We start from the raw sequence: 17,528 nt of genomic DNA on the forward strand, positions 1-17,528 counted from the left end.
TTTCATTTTTAAAAGTTATATAAAAACGAGTGAGTGGTTTTTTTATAATAATAAAATAATGGATAAAATGAACACAAGAATAATATGATAATGATTCCCTTTCTATAAAACCTGAGTAAAAAAAACACGTGCCCACACACAAGTCATAATATTTTGTCAACTGAATAATTCTGGATTTTATGATATGATAGTCTCGAGTTATTCCGAGGAGTATAAATTTTACATAGTAGCAGGAACAGGGGTGTTTTCATCCCAATTAGTATTTTTACTATCTCCAAGTATAGCTGGTTTTTGTTTTTGTTCATCCATAATTAACTTTCCATCTGCATTTTTTACACGAACTCTTCCACTTGCATATGTCGTTTCGATTGAGCCATCCGCATACACAGTTCTAGTTGTTCCATCGGGAAGTACACGTTTTTTCCAGGATTCGTTCTGTATCTCTTTCTGACCATTGGGTAAGAGAATGATGGTATTTCCAGCCTCGTCCGTTTGGTATACAGTGTTATCTGGAAAGATGAACTCTTCGGATCCATCGGATCGGATTAACTTTACGCAGCCATTTTGATACAGAATTTCTGATGTTCCGTCCGGATTCTTTCGTTGGACTTGCCCACTATAAAATAATAAAAACTATCAGCATAAAAAATCTTGGATAAATTGAAAATTTAACTAAAATATGCGGTATATACATACTTCTTATACGTCGTCATCTCTAATCCATTAGGATAAACGTAATGTCGCAGTCCATATGTGGAGAAGAAATAGTGCACCGATCCATCAGACCGTTTCTCCTTAATGTCTCCATTTTTGTACAAAGTTCTGGAAATAAAATGATTAAAAATTATTAATTACAATTAGCATTCAAATCACAAAAACGTATATAAGAAATATTCAATTTTCTGTCACTTACTTGGTATATTGCTTAGTTTTTGATACATATTTTCGGGTGCCGTTTGGAAACGCGGTTTCAACCGTGTCATCAAGCTTGCAATTGTTAAGCATACTTTGCATAGTTTTCATATTAATGGCAGGAGCTGTTTTGGCATTGTTGTTGTTATCATTATACATGGGTCCATCATCAGCAGGATCTTGATTCTCTTTGGTGTCGCAGTAGCCATCATATTCTTGGTCATACTCTTTCACAGATTTTCGGATGGATGGAGATCGCTGTTTCAAGGAAGGTACTGCATTTGGAGTAGTTTTAAGTCCAAAAAAGGGAGACGAATTTCGTTCCTGCTTATTGTTATTGTTTTCATTGTTCGGCTCCTCATTTTCGAAATGAATCGTTTTCTTTAAAATTGATCGTTGACCTGTTGCCTGCGGTTGAGCTGTGGGGCGGAGTGGGTTCAGCGACGTTGCTTTTTTTGTACTATTTGTAAACTTTGCCAACTTTTCTTTCAATTCTGCATTCTCCTTTAAATGTTCTTCATTCTGTTTCCTCATCTTTGTTAGGGCGAGATTCTTACTGGAAAGTTTTTTCGAGCATTCCAAATGCGTAGTTTTAAGCTTATCTTCAAGTTGACTGATATGTGAGGCATATTGAGCATTCGTGGTTCGGACGATTTCCATGTCTTTTTTTAATTTGTCAATTTTTCGCTTATCTTCTTGGATCTGAGCTCGCTGTCTGCTCAGTTTGGCTTCCTCTTCAGATCGATACTTTTCAAAGGCACGGACAGCATCGGAAGAGGTTGAATTCCCGCCGTCAATTTCGTCCACGGGTTCATTTTTGCTCTGGGATGATCCACCCATTTCCAGTTCTTTCCTTAATTTATCAATTTTCTTCTTCTCTTCTTGAATTTGAGCTCGCTTCCGGGCTAATTTAATTTCTTCTTCGGTCCGATACTTTTCAAAGGCACGGACATCATCGGAAAAGGTTGAAAGGTCGCCATCAATTGTGTCATCTAATAGATCTTCTTTACTTAAATTTGCAAAAGATCGTCGTCGAGTGATCGATCTTTTGCCCTCTTCTTCCTCCTCGTCTGAAACTTCGTCATCCGAAGACGACGACGATTCAGTCGTGGTCGCCCGTAACTCGACTTCATCTTGTTGCAAAATCCCATCTTCGGATTTCGACATACCGTCCACCTCCATCAGTCCCATCGACTTAAATTGTTCTACGAGAGATAAGCTCGACCCGAAACTCGGCCTGCCCGTGAGTTGTTCTAGTTTTTCGAAAACTTGTAATTCCTTCTTCTCCTTGACGTCATCCTCATCCAAGAAACTTGCAATCTTGGTCTCTGCCTTTTTTAAGCGAGTATCGTCCTTCGTCGTGAGACGGGTGGAGACTCGTTGGTACAACTCGCGAAGCTCCTATAATCATACATAAAAGCAAATACGGTCAAATTATCATCATGATTAATAATCATACGATAATATTCATCATTATTTACATTAATCATCATCTACACCACTACAGTCAGAGGAACAGGAGTTAATTTAGCTAACAAAGAGCTTACTAAAGCTAGATTTATTTTCTCCTGCATTAAAAATAGTCACGATCAGGATGAAGCAGTCAAAAATTCTAGTAACATAATTGGCGAACTTATTAAAATTGGCAAAAATGGCCGTTAAAGTCATATAACGACGGCCTTGACCTGTTTATACACTCAGCGCCTTATAAAACTCCTCAGCAGCTTAATTAAGCTCTTCAAAAGCTCGTAATAAAGCTCACATGGGGTTAATTAAGCGCCTAATTAATTAACCTTTTCAGCCCCTTTATTCCCCCCAACTTATTATTAGTACCCCTTTCTTTACCTTAAGTCCCTCCATCCTCGCCTGATTTCCCGTTAATTGCAATTTCGACTGTAGTTCAATCCTCCCATCGTCACCTTCACTTTCGTCGTCCGTAACATCTTCATACTCGTCATTACTGCTGAGGCCGCTGCTCTCCTCTCGAATCGCGGTGAGGGAGGTGTTATTCATCATTTTCGTAAAGCGACCACCACACCCACGCACAAAATAGTTAGTTAGTTAATTAGTCAATTACTTAATTACTTAAAAATAGAAAATTAAAAAATTAAAATTATTGTCGGTTAATTAGTCTCCGGCAGCAGCAGCAAGTGGGTGAAAAAAACGCAGCCCGGTCAACTTTTTGCCTCTGCACGTTCAGGGCGAGAGGAGACTTTTTTCACGAAATGGAGATTCGCATTCACATGAACATGACCGGTTGAAGTGAAAAATTAAAAAGTTCTTGAAAATTTCCTGAAAAAAGAAGACTAAAATTGGAAATTTTGATCTGTGTCGTGGAAAAAGTGGGGTACAATTTATTCATGAGAACAATTTGGTGAAATTAAAATTGAGAGATGGTAAGTAAATTGTTTTGAAAAGTGGAATGGAGATGATTAATCTTATCTTAATTAAGGGTTTAGTTAATTTTAATTGTTTTTTAATGAAATACTTGAGTTTATTTCAAGTTAGTGTTATAATAGTTGCCAATTAAATTACGTATCGGATTAATAATGAGACGCCGTCCACGTCATGATTAGTTAATTGTTTTGAGTTTGACTCATGTCAATATTAATTTGTAATTAATTGGTTAGTTAATTGTTTGTTTGTCTAACAAAACGCTTGGATGTATTCCAATTTAGTATTATAATTTATAATAATTTGCCAATTAAATTAAGTATCAGATTAGTAATACGTATAAGGCGACGTCCACGTCATGGTTAGTTAATTGTTTTGTTTTTTGCTTACAGTCTGCCCTATTCAACTTTCAAAGCTTGTTGACCGTCGTGGCCCTTCTAATTTGTACGTGTACCTACCTCAGATCTATTTTCCCATCCGTTCTGGACCGTAACAAGACAGGGTAAAAGGACATTTAAGAGTTTTTTTTTAAATTTATAATTGAATCTTAATTAATATACTTAATTAAATCATTGCAGATTACTTGGGACGTTTTGGAAATGTGCACGAATCGGGGAAAGAACAAGTCCGTACGTCGCCCTGTTCTGTGTCGGCCTTGCCTTCTCGCTGGTCTTTATATCGTGAGGGGATAATAATAATAATGACGACTTGTATCGCATTGACGGCGGAAGTAGGGGGGCATTCCGCCCCCCCCCCACACAGAAATTCAGCAAAATCGTATCTTCCCCATGTTAATTAGTCCTTCCTTTCCATTCTAATGTTCCCACATGCCCTCCCCCACAAATTCATCTTTCCCACGTTAATAAGTCCCTCGTCCTCCTATCCCCAACACAATCCTAATGTCCCCCCTTTATGTCCCCCCAACTTCCGCCGTTATTGCAGACCGCATGAATATGACCATCCAATCAATCAATTCATAATTAACTACAATCTATTGTAATTTTTCCCTCGTGAAAATCATGATTTATTAAGAATTTCCTACATTATCATGTAACAGAATAATTATAAAAGTGATTATTGTATTCTTTATTTTGTATATATAAATTATAAGCAGGATAATAATTGAGTAATTAAATAAGTAAATCCGATAATATTGAGTCAAATTAATCTATAAAAAATTAACTATTTTCTTCACAATAAATTAAATTTAGTCATATTTTTGTACGTTTCGATTTTACCTTTTTCAATTTTTGAAGTTTACATGATAGAAAAATGTAATGTAAGTCGGTGTCATTTTGATTTTTGATTTTTAAATCTGTTGAGCATGGGGCGGAGTATGCTTTCCAATCGTTGAGAGAAGGTTTTACCCTGCGATGAGAATTCGACTTCTTCTTGTGGGGCATATGGCCCTTCAGAGGTTGGCCTTGAATTTTTCTGGTGGGGGAGAAAATCCTTGTAGACCTTGGCCAATTTTCCAGTCCCACGGATGTTCGGGTCTCTACGCGAGAAATGAAAGTATTGAATATTGTTACAAATAGCTTGGTGTTTCTTGTGGGTTTGCCACATTTCTTGCAGTGCGGAGCAAGAAATTCAAGGTGCAAGAAATACGGACCGTATGAACTTTAGCGAAGGGATGTATTTTCTTGCGCCTTGAATTTCCTACATGTCAAAATATTTACCACTGCAAGAAACCATTTTTTGCGGGTTTGTTACATATCTTCCAATGGAAAGCAAGCAATGCAATAAATCTGAGGTGCAAGAAACTGGGAGAAATATGCGCCATCAAGTCACGCGCAGTATGCCGTATTTACAGCGACGGAGCGTAGTTTCTCCCACCGTGCATTTCTCCCAGGTCAAAATATTCACCTGTAAAGAAACACTTTCTTTCTCCCGTTATTTCTTGCACGTGAAAAACTGTAAACTTATAAATGAGTTGATACCACGTACGTACCTTTCCGGTCGGCCCAGTCTGTTCCTTGGGATGGGGATTCGTCCCGGTGGTGGTGGGATGACTGGTCCCCTTTTCCGAAGATATTCTTCCTCCTCCTTCTCCCACTTGTCGAAAATGGTCCATCCGTCGTGATTCTGGAACGTGTCCCGTTCAACGTCTACTTCTGCCACGTGGGTTGAAGTCCCAACATTCACGTCCGCCGTGTGGGTTGGAGGGGTGACGACGTGGCGGTCTCTCTCCTCCTCCTCCAGAATGGTCTTGAGTGCGTCACGTTTCGCCAGGACGGACCTCCCCTTTGCGCGGGTGGTGGTGGTGCCATAGTAGACGCGCGGCTTCTTCGCGATGCGGTCAGATTTCCTGGTGGTGGGGCGCATTTTAGAGTTGGAAATTTGTACTGGGAACTTTTTAAAGGAGAGATGATGACTGTTCGAGTCAAGCGTCTGAGTCGAAATGAGGAGAAGAAATGGATAAGTTGTTCTCTACGACTTATCAGGAATTGAAGTCTCGAACGTTCCATTTCTTATCGGAAATTCCTGAATTTTAATGTCTTATAAGAGCAAATTGATAAGAGGGGCTCGACACTTGGTGAATAAGTTGTTTACGACTTATGAGGAAATTAAGAGTCTCGAACGTTCCATTTCTTATCAGTCAGAAATTCCTGAATTTTAATTCCCCAAGAGGGAGAGCGAGTTGGTGATAAGAAGGGCTCGCCGTTACGAGAAATGGTGATAAGATGGATGATAAGAAGGGCTCATCTTAACGTAACGAGAGAGATGAGTGTGAAGTAGTGCGACTGCTGCGCAACCATCTAGAGCGACTCGATTTCTTACTAAGCTGCTCGCATCATGTCGACTCTTTCCCGTCTCATTTGCATAACTGCTTCTTTGCATATATACCAGAGCGACTCGATTTCTTACCCATCTTTCTTGATAAGCTGCTCTTACCATGATTTACATAAGTGCTTCTTTTACATGAAAAACATGCATACACAATGTATTCATTGGAATTATTTTATTTTACTTCACACTCATGAAACATTTTCCATACATGTAATTAGTAATATTTAGGATAATAATAATAACAATTTAATTGCTAAAGCCAATTATTTGACGTGGGTGTTAATTTGGAATTTCATTTTCTTCAATATATCACATATTAAGCAGGGTACAGGTAAATACTCTTATGCAAATCTAAGTAATTCTCAATTAATCAGAGTTGCACAATCCCAACGGCATGAAAATAAGTAATGATAACATCAATTGACCTTATCGTCGGAGGCAGAGATAAATTTAAATGGGGGGAAGGGGGGGACACGAATTTTCCCAGGCAAAACCTGACAATTTTTGTTCTTCTACATATTTACATAATTCTACACAATGAAAAATGAAACTTATTCACGTTTTTCTTCATTTCAACTTCATTTCATTTTCATTTCATTATTTGTCACCAATAAGAAAAGAAAGAAAGAAATGCTCATGTTTATTTTTTCTTCTTCAAGATAAGATAAGATAAGATAACTCCTTCAAAGATACGGTCCTCTCGATAAGATAAGATAAGATAACTCCCTCAAAGATGCGGTGGCGGCATGAGGAACTCCCATTTCGGGGGAGAAAAGGACACCACGCTGTTACTCGAGGACAAGATAATTCCCGCGAGGAGGATAAGCAACAGGCAGAGGAGGACTTGCATGTGGGCCCTTTGTTCCTCCGCCTTCGAAGGGTCGTCCGTCGTGGCGATGTCGACATAATCCACGATCGCTTGCAGGCCTCGCATCATGACGCGGGTAACGACATGGACAAACCGGATGCTCATGGCGACCAAGGTTTCGTCACCGTGGTCCACCTCCACTTGTCCTTCAAGAACTTGCAGTTGCGCCACTGGGGGAACAATTGCTGTCGAGGAAGACTCCGATACCCGGATTGTTGACGGTTCCCGGGACGATGACGTGGTCCGACTAAATGATTCGGATGATCGTTCCCCCGATCCCGAAGATGACGATTCAGTTGAAATTGTTCTTCGTTCCGATAAGTTTGTACTTCCACGAGAAGAAGGAGGAGGGGGGAATTGTCGCGGGGGGAGGGTGGGTGGTGGTGGCATCACTTCCGGTTGTTGTTCTACTCGAGAGGGCACTAATTGTGGTGGTGGTGCGATAAGGGGTGACGGACCACGTGTCACTTCCGGTCGTGCTTGTTGTTGTGGTGGTGGTGGCGTCGGTGACGATTTTGGGGCGGCGAAATTTGCCTCCTCGGTTTCTACGATGTCGTGCAAAACCTGGAAATCTGATGGAACTTCGGGCGATCTTCGATACTCGAGGCGGAGCGAGCCGCTTAAAACGGGGGCTTCGTCTTGCAGATAAAAGTTCAAGTCTTCCTTTTTGTCTTCTTCTTCAACGCTGTCGTCGTTTTCTAATACTGCTGCGATTCTGAAAGAGTGTCGGTCCAGGGCGAATGTGGCGGGTTTTTCGGGTTCTTGTTCTTGTTCTCCGGTTGAAGTGGAGGAGAGTGTCGGTTCCGTTCCGGAGGATTCGTCGCAAGGAAGTTCGGAGCAGTGGGCGACATCATCTTCTACCCGGGTTGAGCTGGTTGTGGTTTCTTCGCCTTTTTGTGGGGGAATTTGATGTCCCCAGGAGTCATCATTGTCCACGGATTGTTCCGGGGTCAAGCAGAATTCGAGACTGCGGCCGAAAAAGTCTCCGATCGGGGAGCCCACGGAGTTATCCCCTTTGCCGCCGAAGTCGTCCATATTTTCGTCGTCTTCGAAGGGTGTGTAGGGACACGGGAGGTCGGTTTCAGGATCGCGTCGTAGCTCTTCCTTCTTGTCGGGGGCACCTTTGTCGTCGGGGGGGCTGGAGAGGTTGTAAAAGGCGGGTGGGACCATGGTGGGCAGGTCGACGGTGTCACTCGCGAGGCGGTTGCAGTTCACTTGGTCAGAGTTCAAGGTTTGGGTGTGGATCGAGGACACGGTGAGTGGGCCAGTGCTCGTTAGCGAGTTCACCTAGGAAAATAAGGGGAAGCGATCAGATTTTATGGTGAAATTAGTGTGAATCGATGGCAAATTTGATTAGTATGAAATTTGCGAAAGACGAGATCTCCCAATGGGCACGTTTGGCAGAGATATTTGCATCAGAAGAGGAGAAAATGCGCGATAAGCGCGACAAATTTTACACTCTCCAAATTTACTGGGCGTTTTCTCCTATTGGGATGCAAATATCTCGGCCAAACTTGCCCATTGGGAGATCGTGCCTTTCGCAAATTTCATACAAATTAATTTGCCATCAATTCGCACAAATTTGCTCAAAATCGGAGAGCATCCGCTAGACCTCCATTGTTATTTTGAGACTTTTAATTATACACGTGGTCACACAAAATACACGTGGTTACCTCAATTTGTGACGCCCTCAGAGAATCCGCCGTGATGGAGTGTGCACTCAAATCGTGCACTCGGAGGACATCCACCTCCAGCTCGTGTAAATGTAGCCGTCTCGGAAATTGGAACTGGTGGTCGCTCGGAAACCCTTCCCCCGAAGCGGCGGAGGAGAGGGGACGTTGCTGTTGCGCGTCTCCGTCGCCACCTTGATTCACTCGACCGGTTGAATACGCTCGTTGTTGCGGTTTGAGCCCAGCCGTCGTCTCCGTGGGTCCAGTAGTTTGAGAATCACTGGAGGTCAAGGAAATAAATGTGAGTATTGAAAAAATCCCTCAATTTGTGCACCCACTATGCAAATCAGTGTTTAGTTTCTACATACATTTCTTGCACTACGAAACAAGCCACGCAAGAAATGCGAGGTGCAAGAAACTGGGAGAAAGTCCAAGAAATGTGCGGCGTCTTGCCACGTGCGGTATGATGTATTTACGGTGGCGGCGGAGCATTGTTTTTTGCGCCTTGCATTTCTTGCAGGTCAAAATAAACAGGTGCAAGAAACCACTTTCTTATCCCCGTTATTTCTTGCAAGTGGTCACTCCCAGTGGCCGCGGAAGCTTGAAGGGACAGCGGGACAATGTCCTCATAGTTATTCGATGTCCGCATCATCTCCCCATCTTATATAAATTAACTCGTCCCTCCACTATTATACGAAGTATAACGTCCCCAGATGTCCCCACGGCTTCCGTGGCCACTGGTTGGTTACTTCTACTAATACAAACCCACGCACCTTTGTCTTTGACCTCCTGCTGCAGCTTCATCCTCATCATACGCCTGGACTGGGTCGGTCTGAATCGCAATATTGACATCTCCTCCCGCCGCCCCCAACAGCGGAATATTCGTCGCGACGCAAGCCGCCTCCTCCACAAAATTAGCATAATGCCGCGCCCCCACCGCCCGCTCGATGGAGGACTGATCCAAGTCGTTCAATCTAGGGGGCCGTTCCGTCGACGGAATAGCGGGCAAGGGGCGGCCCTGCATTATCCCGATCGCCGTGCTGGGGCGACTCCCTCCCGGACTGGTGGCTCCGTCGCCACGACCAGCTTTGTCGCCATCCTTCGGCGCCGCCCCCGCCGCCTTGGTCGGCGTATGACTCGATCTGCCTTGTCGTGGGGGTCGTCGTGGTCGCAAAGTGCTGTAATTGCGCTGTGGTCGCGACGGCGGGATGATATGAAGGGATCTCGGAGTGAAACGAGGAAGGGAGAAGAAGGCGTCGCTAGACGTGGAGGCGCCGGGTGCGGCGGTCGCGGCTGCGGCATCTGGACTAACCGAACCCTGCTGTCTTTTTAAACTGCTCCCTTTACTACTTCCGCCACGTTTGTTCTTCTTGCTCCGCGGCACGGTCCTCGGCGCTGGCCGCGCTTCTTTTCGAACGACCGCGTAACCGGCGTCATCGACGTATTCCATGTCGTCAAAATCGGCGTCATCGTCTCCCCCTCGGTCTTGCTGGGAGTGATCTTGCGCGTCGACGAAGGTGACGTCTTCGCTGTCGACTTGCGCAGGGGCGGAGGTGGTGGTGGCCTGTTCTTCATCGCGCATCCAGTCGTTTCCCGCGACCGTGTTGTAATAGAGGGGACTTCCCCCCTCGCCGGCGTCAGGCTTCTTCTTGTTTCGCCGACTTCGGGTCGGTTTTACGGGTTCTGCGCCTCCGCCGCCAACGACGGGTTCGTACCGCCCATCGTCGACAAACTGTTGAACGATTTGATGCTCAAGATCTTCAAGATCGTCCTTAATGACGCGTCGGGTGTTATCGTCGCCGAATTCTTCGAGGTCTTCCTCCTCCTCGAGATAAGAGCGTCGCCCAGCTTCCTCGTCCCCTCCTTCGCCGCCCTGTTCTTTGATGTAGTCGGACACATAGCCGGGCGCCTTTCGTCGCGGTCTTTCTGGGGGAAAAGTTTGATAGGAGGGATCCCCCGATTTTTCTTTCCGCGCGGGTTTCCTCGGTTGTCGCCCGGGCCGTTGGGGGGCCTCTTCCGGATCGAGGTCGAACCCTGCCAGCGCATTTTCCTGAAAGCGGAACGCTTGGCGTAACTCTTCGACTAAAAATCGGTTAATTTCTTCTTCATCTTCCCCTTCAGAGATGCCTTTTTCTCTTAAGAAAAATTCGTCAGAGTCGATTTCTTCTAAAACGCCGCGTTTCCTGATGTGCGCGTCTCCCCCGGGGGGAGGTGGACCCCCCGTCGCGACGTGAGGACCGAAAGTGGAAGACGCGAGGCTAGAACCTGGCGGAGAATCGCGGGATGAAGACACGTTTCCACGATCTTCGGAAACGTCCCTGGATCGGGAGGCGAGCTCGTCGAGGGGAGATTCCCAATCCCGCTCGGCCCGGCCGAGAAGTTGGCTGCGCGTTATTTTGTCGCCATCTGCGCCTTGTTGTTGGTCTGGTGGCGGGTATGGCGACGACGTGGCGACATCGTCGACATGATCTTCTTCTTCTCTGCTTTGATGTTGCGATTCTTCTTGAGAATCATCCCTCCTTCGAAATCTGAACTTTCGGCGTGGTTCGGTCGCATAATCGGTGTGGAGGATAGGCTCCTCCTCCTCGCCGGCGTCGTCGCCATGCGGCGCCATCGCGTCCTCCGCTTCCTTCGCTTTTTGCGCCTGTAACTCTTTCGTCCGCGCTTTGGCGGCTTCCTGTTTCTGTTTGATTTCTTCAATGGTGGCTTGAAATTTTTCGCTCGTTTTGACGCCAAACTTTTGCAAATCTTTGCCAATGACTTTCATCGTGGCGCCCATGGCTTTTGATTTTTTGGACGCGATGTCCTTACTCTTTTGACTGAAGGTTTTAACTTGTTGGCCGAATTTGTCGAAACGTTCTTTCGTCGAAGCAGGTTGGGGTTTGTCGCCACTTGGTCCAGGGTATGACGATGTTTCGTCATCCATGACGTCGTCACTTCGATAAGAAGGCGTCCCCTTCTTCGGCACGGATTCTGTCTCCGTGGTGACGGAATTGTTTTCCGTGGATGGTTGCGTGACGAAAATGGGGGTTTGCGGAAATTGGACACTTCTCACGATGGGTGGCCCTCCTGTTTCTTCGTCTTGTTCGAATTCCAATTTTCGCGCCGCTATTTCTCCAGCGTACTGGGCGGCCAGCTGATTCTCAGCTGTTTCTTCTTCCAGACCGCGACGTTGCTTCAATTTCGGCGGGGTTGGTCGCGCCGGTGGTGTTTTGGAGCGTTTGATAACCTTTCGCTTAAAGTCGAGATCGAACGAGGGGAGCGTTGGGCGCGGGATGTCGGGAAGTTTGGGGAGTTGGACGAACGTTTTCTTGATCTTTTTCTTCCTGCTGCCCGTTCCGGTGGGGGTGGGGACGTCTTTAATTTGTTCTTCGTCTTCTTCCATGTCGGCGGGGATGTCTTCTGGGGGAAGAGGAGATTCGGCGGGATATTCGTCAAAAGCGCCGGCCGCGCTTCTCGCGGCGGCTTCTTGTTCTCGTAATCGTAACAGTTCTTCATTCTTGAGGCGTTCTTGTTCCTCCTGTTCTCGCGCTTTTGCCAGCTGTTCTTCCAACTTGGCTTTTTTCGCTTCTTCCGCTAATTTAGCTTTGAGCGCTTTTTCCTCCGCTTTTTTCTTGTCGGCTTCTTCCTTCGCTTTGGCTTTTTCTTCGGCCTTTTGGCGCTTGAGTTCGTCCGCTTCGCGCTTTTTTTCTTCCGCTTCGCGCTTCTTTTCTTCCGCCTTTTGCTTCTTGAGTTCGTCGGCTTCCTTCTGTTTGCGCTTTTTCTCTTCGACAGCGGCCTCTTTTTCCTTGCGAGCGAGTTCGGCGGCCTGCGCTTGCGCTTCTTTGACGGAGGAGGAGGTTGAAATGGGTTCTTCGTCGTCCATATCGTCCCCCGCGGGGGGGAAGAAGTCGTCGGGTTTTGGGAGGGCGAGTTGGTCTAGGGCGGGGACGTCTTCGACACCTTCTTCCTCCATGGGGGCGACTTGATCTTCTTCCCCCGGGGCGGGAGGATGCTTCCCTTTTTTCCCGTTCTTTTTACCCCGCGCGAGCTTGAAGCCTTCTCCTTGACTGAGTTTGGGTCGCGTGGGGAGCGCGATCTTGTTGAAGCGCTGTTTAACCTGGCCGGCCGCGTCGGCCGCTTTGTTCTTCAGGATTTCGAAGGCAGTCGTGGTCTTTTTCGGGGGTCCGGTTGGATTCGGACTTCGGGAGCGGGACCGACTTCGCCCCGATCGGGAGCCGGACGGGACTTCTTGCGGGATGTCGAGCATCCCTTCGTCTTCGAGGTCTTCGTCATAGCTTCCATTTTTCGTGGCGGGGTCGAAACTTATGGTTTTGTTGGTGGCTTTGTCATCCCCGCCACGGATGCCGGCGGTGAAGCAGATTTTTGAGGAGGGGACGACCTGTTCGTCGTCAGAGTGGACCCATTCGCGGTCGCCGTCCATGCCATAGTCGTGCGGGTCGGGTTGGTCCAGGCCATCGAGACCTTCGGAGTTGACGATCTGGAAAGAAAATTAACGGAGTAATTATAGCATTTTTAATTTTTTAGTAATGAATACTTCGTAATACTTAATTATGTATTTCGTTTGCTACATTTCTTGCAGTGCGAAACAACCAAGGTAAGAAAGGCCTCTGGGTAATTTGCATAATTTATTTTGCATATCGCATCAAGGGAATTTGTCTAATTGCAAATTATGCAAGGCAACAATTTCGTATGATTTATATTCGTATAATTTTGGTTTTCATTAGGATTTTTAAGCAAGCAACGCAAGAAATGGGAGGTGCAAGAAAGTGCACGAAATGTGCGCCAATGAGCCACGCAGAGTATGAATTATGGCGTGGGGAAGTACACAATTTCTTGCGCATTGCATTTCTTGCAAGGTGAAAAATAGGTATAAGAAACCATTTCTTTCTGCTATTTCTTACAAGTGATTAATTGAAACACTGGTTAGTTAGTTAATTAATGTGCACCTCAATTTCAGGCGGAATATCGATCCGACGGCGCCCATCGAGCGACCCCGTGTCCGTGGTGTCTTTCCCGTAGAAAACTGCGCTTCCCGTGTCGTGCAGTGGTGGTGGGTTGACTGGCTCGTACAAGTTGTCACTAGGAAATCGGGAGGAAAAGAGGAATCAAATATTGTCCTTTATTATACACTCATCACAGTGGAGGTCTCCCAGCGTATGCTCTCAGATTTTTAACAAACAAGTGCCAATCGATCGCAAATTTAATAAATATGCAATTTGAAAGACGCGATCTCCCAATGGGCACGTTTGACCGAAATATTTGCATCTGAAGAGGAGAAAAAGCGCACCCTAAAGTCGACAAATTTTACACTTTCCAAATTTACTGCGCGTTTCTTCCTCTTGGAATGCAAATATCTCTGCCAAACGTGCCCATTGGGAGATCTTGTCTTTCGCAAATTTCACACCAATTTGCTCAAAATCTGATCGTATCCGCTGGGAAACCTCCGTCATTGTCCTTAATGGCGGCGGAAGCAGGAGAACAGGGGGACATTGTCCCTCAGAAATTCAGTAAAGTTGTATCTTCCCATGTTAATCCTCATTAACACAGTAAGATAACATTGGCCTCAATTTCATGATGGATAACTAGGAATTCCATTCCAATAATCCCACAATGCTGATGTCCCCAACTTCCGCCGTCACTGATTGTCTCCCTCTAATTATAATCTACTCGTCACATATATAATGCTGACACCCTTAAAAAACCTCGTCTTATTCTTTCCCCCTGAACAAACACGCACCTGAATCTCTTATTAATTGCCGACATGTCTTGCAACTTAGTCGATGGGAAAACGGGATTAGATTTCGAAACTTGTTTAGATTTCTGCCTAGGCGTGGCAATGCCCCATTCCCAGGCGGACTTGGAACCACTGGAGGACGCGGAAGGATAGGTTTGACACCCACAAAAGACCGCAACACTTTTCCCCGTGGCTGCACGTTTACCTCTGTCGTCGTCCATCGGGCAGGAATAAGAAACCCATTCCTCTGAAACAGGGGGAACAGGGTCGTCGTCGCCGCCGTTGAGGGCGGTGTGCAACAAGAAGCTGACTAGAAGAAATCGGGACGATGGTGACGAGGATGTGGTGCAAGCCAACTAGCAAAACCCCGAAAATTCGGAGTGGAAAAATCCTTGCTTAACGGAAAGTTGGCATGGGTCGAAAAAACTGTATATCCGATTCGGGGACGAGATATGGATATGGGTTTATGTATGTATATAGCTATCGAACAGTGGGGACCAGTGGCCGCGGAAGGGTGAGGGGACAGAGGGACAATGTCCCCAAGGTTGTTTGATGTCGGCATCATTTGCCAATCTTGTATAAACGCGGACCTCCCCCTATCCTACAATGTTAACGTCCCAAGATGTCCTCATAGCTTCCGCGGTCACTGGTGGGGATGACAATGTCCCCACAGAATTGCTCCCCTATCTCGTAATGTTTGTCCCCATAATGTCCTAATCCTTCTGGATGGATGCCCATCTACAAAATAATCTCAGGATTGATTCCCCCTTCAGATTTGACCTCGTTTCGACAGTGATGAGATTCCATTTTCAAGCAAAATGGTCAAGACGAAGGACGAAGTGATGTGACACTTGTCACTTGTCATTTATTTATTACTAATTGTACCAATGGAAACATTCAGCCATTTGAAATTTCATGCCCAGTTTGCCAATATATTTAGGATGTGATGTGATGTGAGTGATTAGTTTGAAAACTGGGACGTCTTGATGTTAAAAATACTCGTACATGGACGGAAGCAGGCAAGAGAAGAAGAATGAATGTCGAAAGTATAGTATGTAAATGACGACAACGACGAGGATGATGAGTAAGTACAAGTATATAGATAACTACATATATTCCTTCCTGGTCGGGCGTAACGTTGTGAGTGACTCGTCTTATTTTATCTGTGCCAGCAGCAGCAGTGATTGGAGAACCAGGTCAACACGTCTTTCTTGTTCTCCTCCACGCGTCTATTTTTACACTTGTTGTTCAATTCGATAAGTTGTCGACAGAACGGATGGGTTCCTTGCCTAGCACAACGTTCTGGTCGTGTTCGTGGTGGATGTATGTATGTGCATATTATTTACAAGGCGACGTGTACATGCATATGTATTTACATATATTTTTTCCTTTGCCGTGCTCTTTGTTGACTTGACTTTTAGTCTGCATCTTGCATAATGTGTGGGGCGTAGGTATCTATTTATTTAGGAAATGGATAATAAACATGGGGGATGAGTAGTAGTTATGAAAAATCAGGCAAAAAAATGTGTCTATTTGGGGAAAAATGTCAAAATATTTACGACGTGCTTACTAAAAAAGACGTACAATTAGGCAGTTGTCAAAGTTAAGTTTTCCAAATTTTAAATTATGTACAAAATAATATGCAAAAATGTTCAGAAGACACCCCAGAATAATTGCAAGATGATAATCTGTAAATTTTGACTAAACTCGAGAGACAAGAAGAGTTACGGAAATTTGTAAAGGTATTATAGCTTTGCTAACTACGTAATATGAATGTTTTCTATATTAGTTCTCCAATTTTGTTAACAAAATCATTTCCTTTAAAAAAACTTGTCAAAATATGGACAAAATGTATGTATTATTTTTACTCATTTCTTCGTAATGGGTGACACATCTACAAAAAATATTTGACAACTTCGAAATAAATACTGGAAAATAAGTTTTAGGAACATTTAAAGAGCATATTTACATGCGCAAAGTTTGCAATTCGACCATGAACCCCAAATTAATGTGTTTAACCTTACGCACTATTAGAAGCGAAAGTTTTGTCAATTTGAAACTCACTCAAGAAATTCGTTGGCATCGATTTCATCGTTGTCGTTCTCATTGTCGAGGAGTGTCCAGGGGTAGCCACCCTTCTTCCTTTGGCGTCGCACCTCTTCCCATTTGTACGTCTCGGGAGGATGTGAAGGTCGCCACCATTCTAAATTCAGATTTTTTAAAATTATGATTAAGAACAATTTGAGCTAGTTCTAATTTTTATTGCATACTTCACTTAATTTGCAATGCAACAAGGCAACATTATCCGCACTCAAAAACATTCAATTTCATTATTACGCATTTTTCATTTCAGCAAAATTTTGTTAATTTATTTCATACCGAAAATGAACCTGCATTTTAATCTGGTTATTAATATTTTCATTAATTTCTCATAATCGTGCTTATAGTTGTAAATTTAATTCGCAGAGAATTTAATACACAATTTATTAATCAACGACATTAAGCAATTTAATTAAAAGTGCATATAATTTTAGCACAAAAAGCAGAAACACGTACAAAATAATGAGAATTATTCTAAATATTTGTGTTTACTGCGCTACGATTACGAAGCAATTACCATCATCGCTTTGCGTGATTTTGTTGAAAATGTGAATACTTGGCGTACTTGGCGTCGTTGGTCGTTCACCGGCTCCACTTCCGTTCGTGGTCACACTTTTATTGTCCTCTTCCATGGCTGAGTACTTATCGACGATAAGTTATCGTCCTCTGGTCACGTCACGCACCAACTAATTCACACCCCCCACCCACCACCACCACGTGCACCACTTGCGCCTAACAGCAAATTATTAGATTCATGCAAATTACCACGGAATTTGCATGAATTACTGCAAAATCACAGTTCCTCCTCGTAAAAATGGTGTACGAAATGAAATGAAACAGCAGGCTCGAGATCAACTTTTAGAGAAATGAAACGGTGATAAATTGATCGAAAAGCTTCTCTTTTTCTACCCGTCAAATATTTTCGGAGCCATTTGAATGAATCTCTCTCGTTCTCATTAAATGTTCAGGAGTCCATCGGCATTAGTTTTGCGTAGGGCAAAGTACATCTCGTACATACACAAAGCCCATAATGCAAAACATCTCCATCTCCATCCAA

General features: G+C 44.4%; 3 protein-coding genes across 6 annotated transcripts; all 3 read right to left on the minus strand.

Annotated features, from left to right (window-relative positions):
• Positions 1-34: 34 nt before the first annotated feature.
• Positions 35-3,315, minus strand: LOC110857001 (centromere protein J). The gene is made up of 4 exons (XM_022105594.2): positions 2,758-3,315; positions 914-2,313; positions 697-822; positions 35-616 (listed from the first exon to the last, which is right to left on the minus strand). Exons 1-4 carry the CDS (start codon positions 2,926-2,928, stop codon positions 220-222), a joined length of 2,094 nt encoding a protein of 697 aa, XP_021961286.1. The 5' UTR covers positions 2,929-3,315; the 3' UTR covers positions 35-219.
• Positions 3,316-4,319: 1,004 nt separating this feature from the next.
• Positions 4,320-6,141, minus strand: LOC118437888. 2 transcript variants are annotated; one of them, XR_004836459.1, is made up of 3 exons: positions 5,258-6,141; positions 4,545-4,804; positions 4,320-4,474 (listed from the first exon to the last, which is right to left on the minus strand). XR_004836459.1 is itself a non-coding variant. In XM_035857385.1 (2 exons), exons 1-2 carry the CDS (start codon positions 5,629-5,631, stop codon positions 4,597-4,599), a joined length of 582 nt encoding a protein of 193 aa, XP_035713278.1. In that variant the 5' UTR covers positions 5,632-6,141; the 3' UTR covers positions 4,320-4,596. The 2 variants fall into 2 exon arrangements, 1 of the variants encoding a protein (XP_035713278.1); XM_035857385.1 differs by having other exon boundaries at positions 4,320-4,804.
• Positions 6,142-6,253: 112 nt separating this feature from the next.
• LOC110857018 lies at positions 6,254-17,392 on the minus strand. 3 transcript variants are annotated; one of them, XM_022105619.2, is made up of 6 exons: positions 17,037-17,392; positions 16,436-16,574; positions 13,584-13,716; positions 9,408-13,114; positions 8,638-8,914; positions 6,254-8,251 (listed from the first exon to the last, which is right to left on the minus strand). In XM_022105619.2, the coding sequence occupies exons 1-6, from the start codon at positions 17,101-17,103 to the stop codon at positions 6,824-6,826; spliced, it is 5,751 nt and encodes a 1,916-aa protein (XP_021961311.1). In that variant the 5' UTR covers positions 17,104-17,392; the 3' UTR covers positions 6,254-6,823. The 3 variants fall into 3 exon arrangements, with proteins under 3 accessions (XP_021961311.1, XP_021961309.1, XP_021961310.1); XM_022105617.2 differs by having other exon boundaries at positions 16,989-17,392; XM_022105618.2 differs by lacking the exons at positions 16,436-16,574; positions 17,037-17,392 and adding an exon at positions 14,375-14,705.
• Positions 17,393-17,528: the final 136 nt, after the last annotated feature.

This window comes from Folsomia candida, unplaced genomic scaffold, assembly GCF_002217175.1.
Source record: "Folsomia candida strain VU population unplaced genomic scaffold, ASM221717v1 Fcan01_Sc017, whole genome shotgun sequence".
NCBI lineage: Eukaryota > Metazoa > Arthropoda > Collembola > Entomobryomorpha > Isotomidae > Folsomia > Folsomia candida.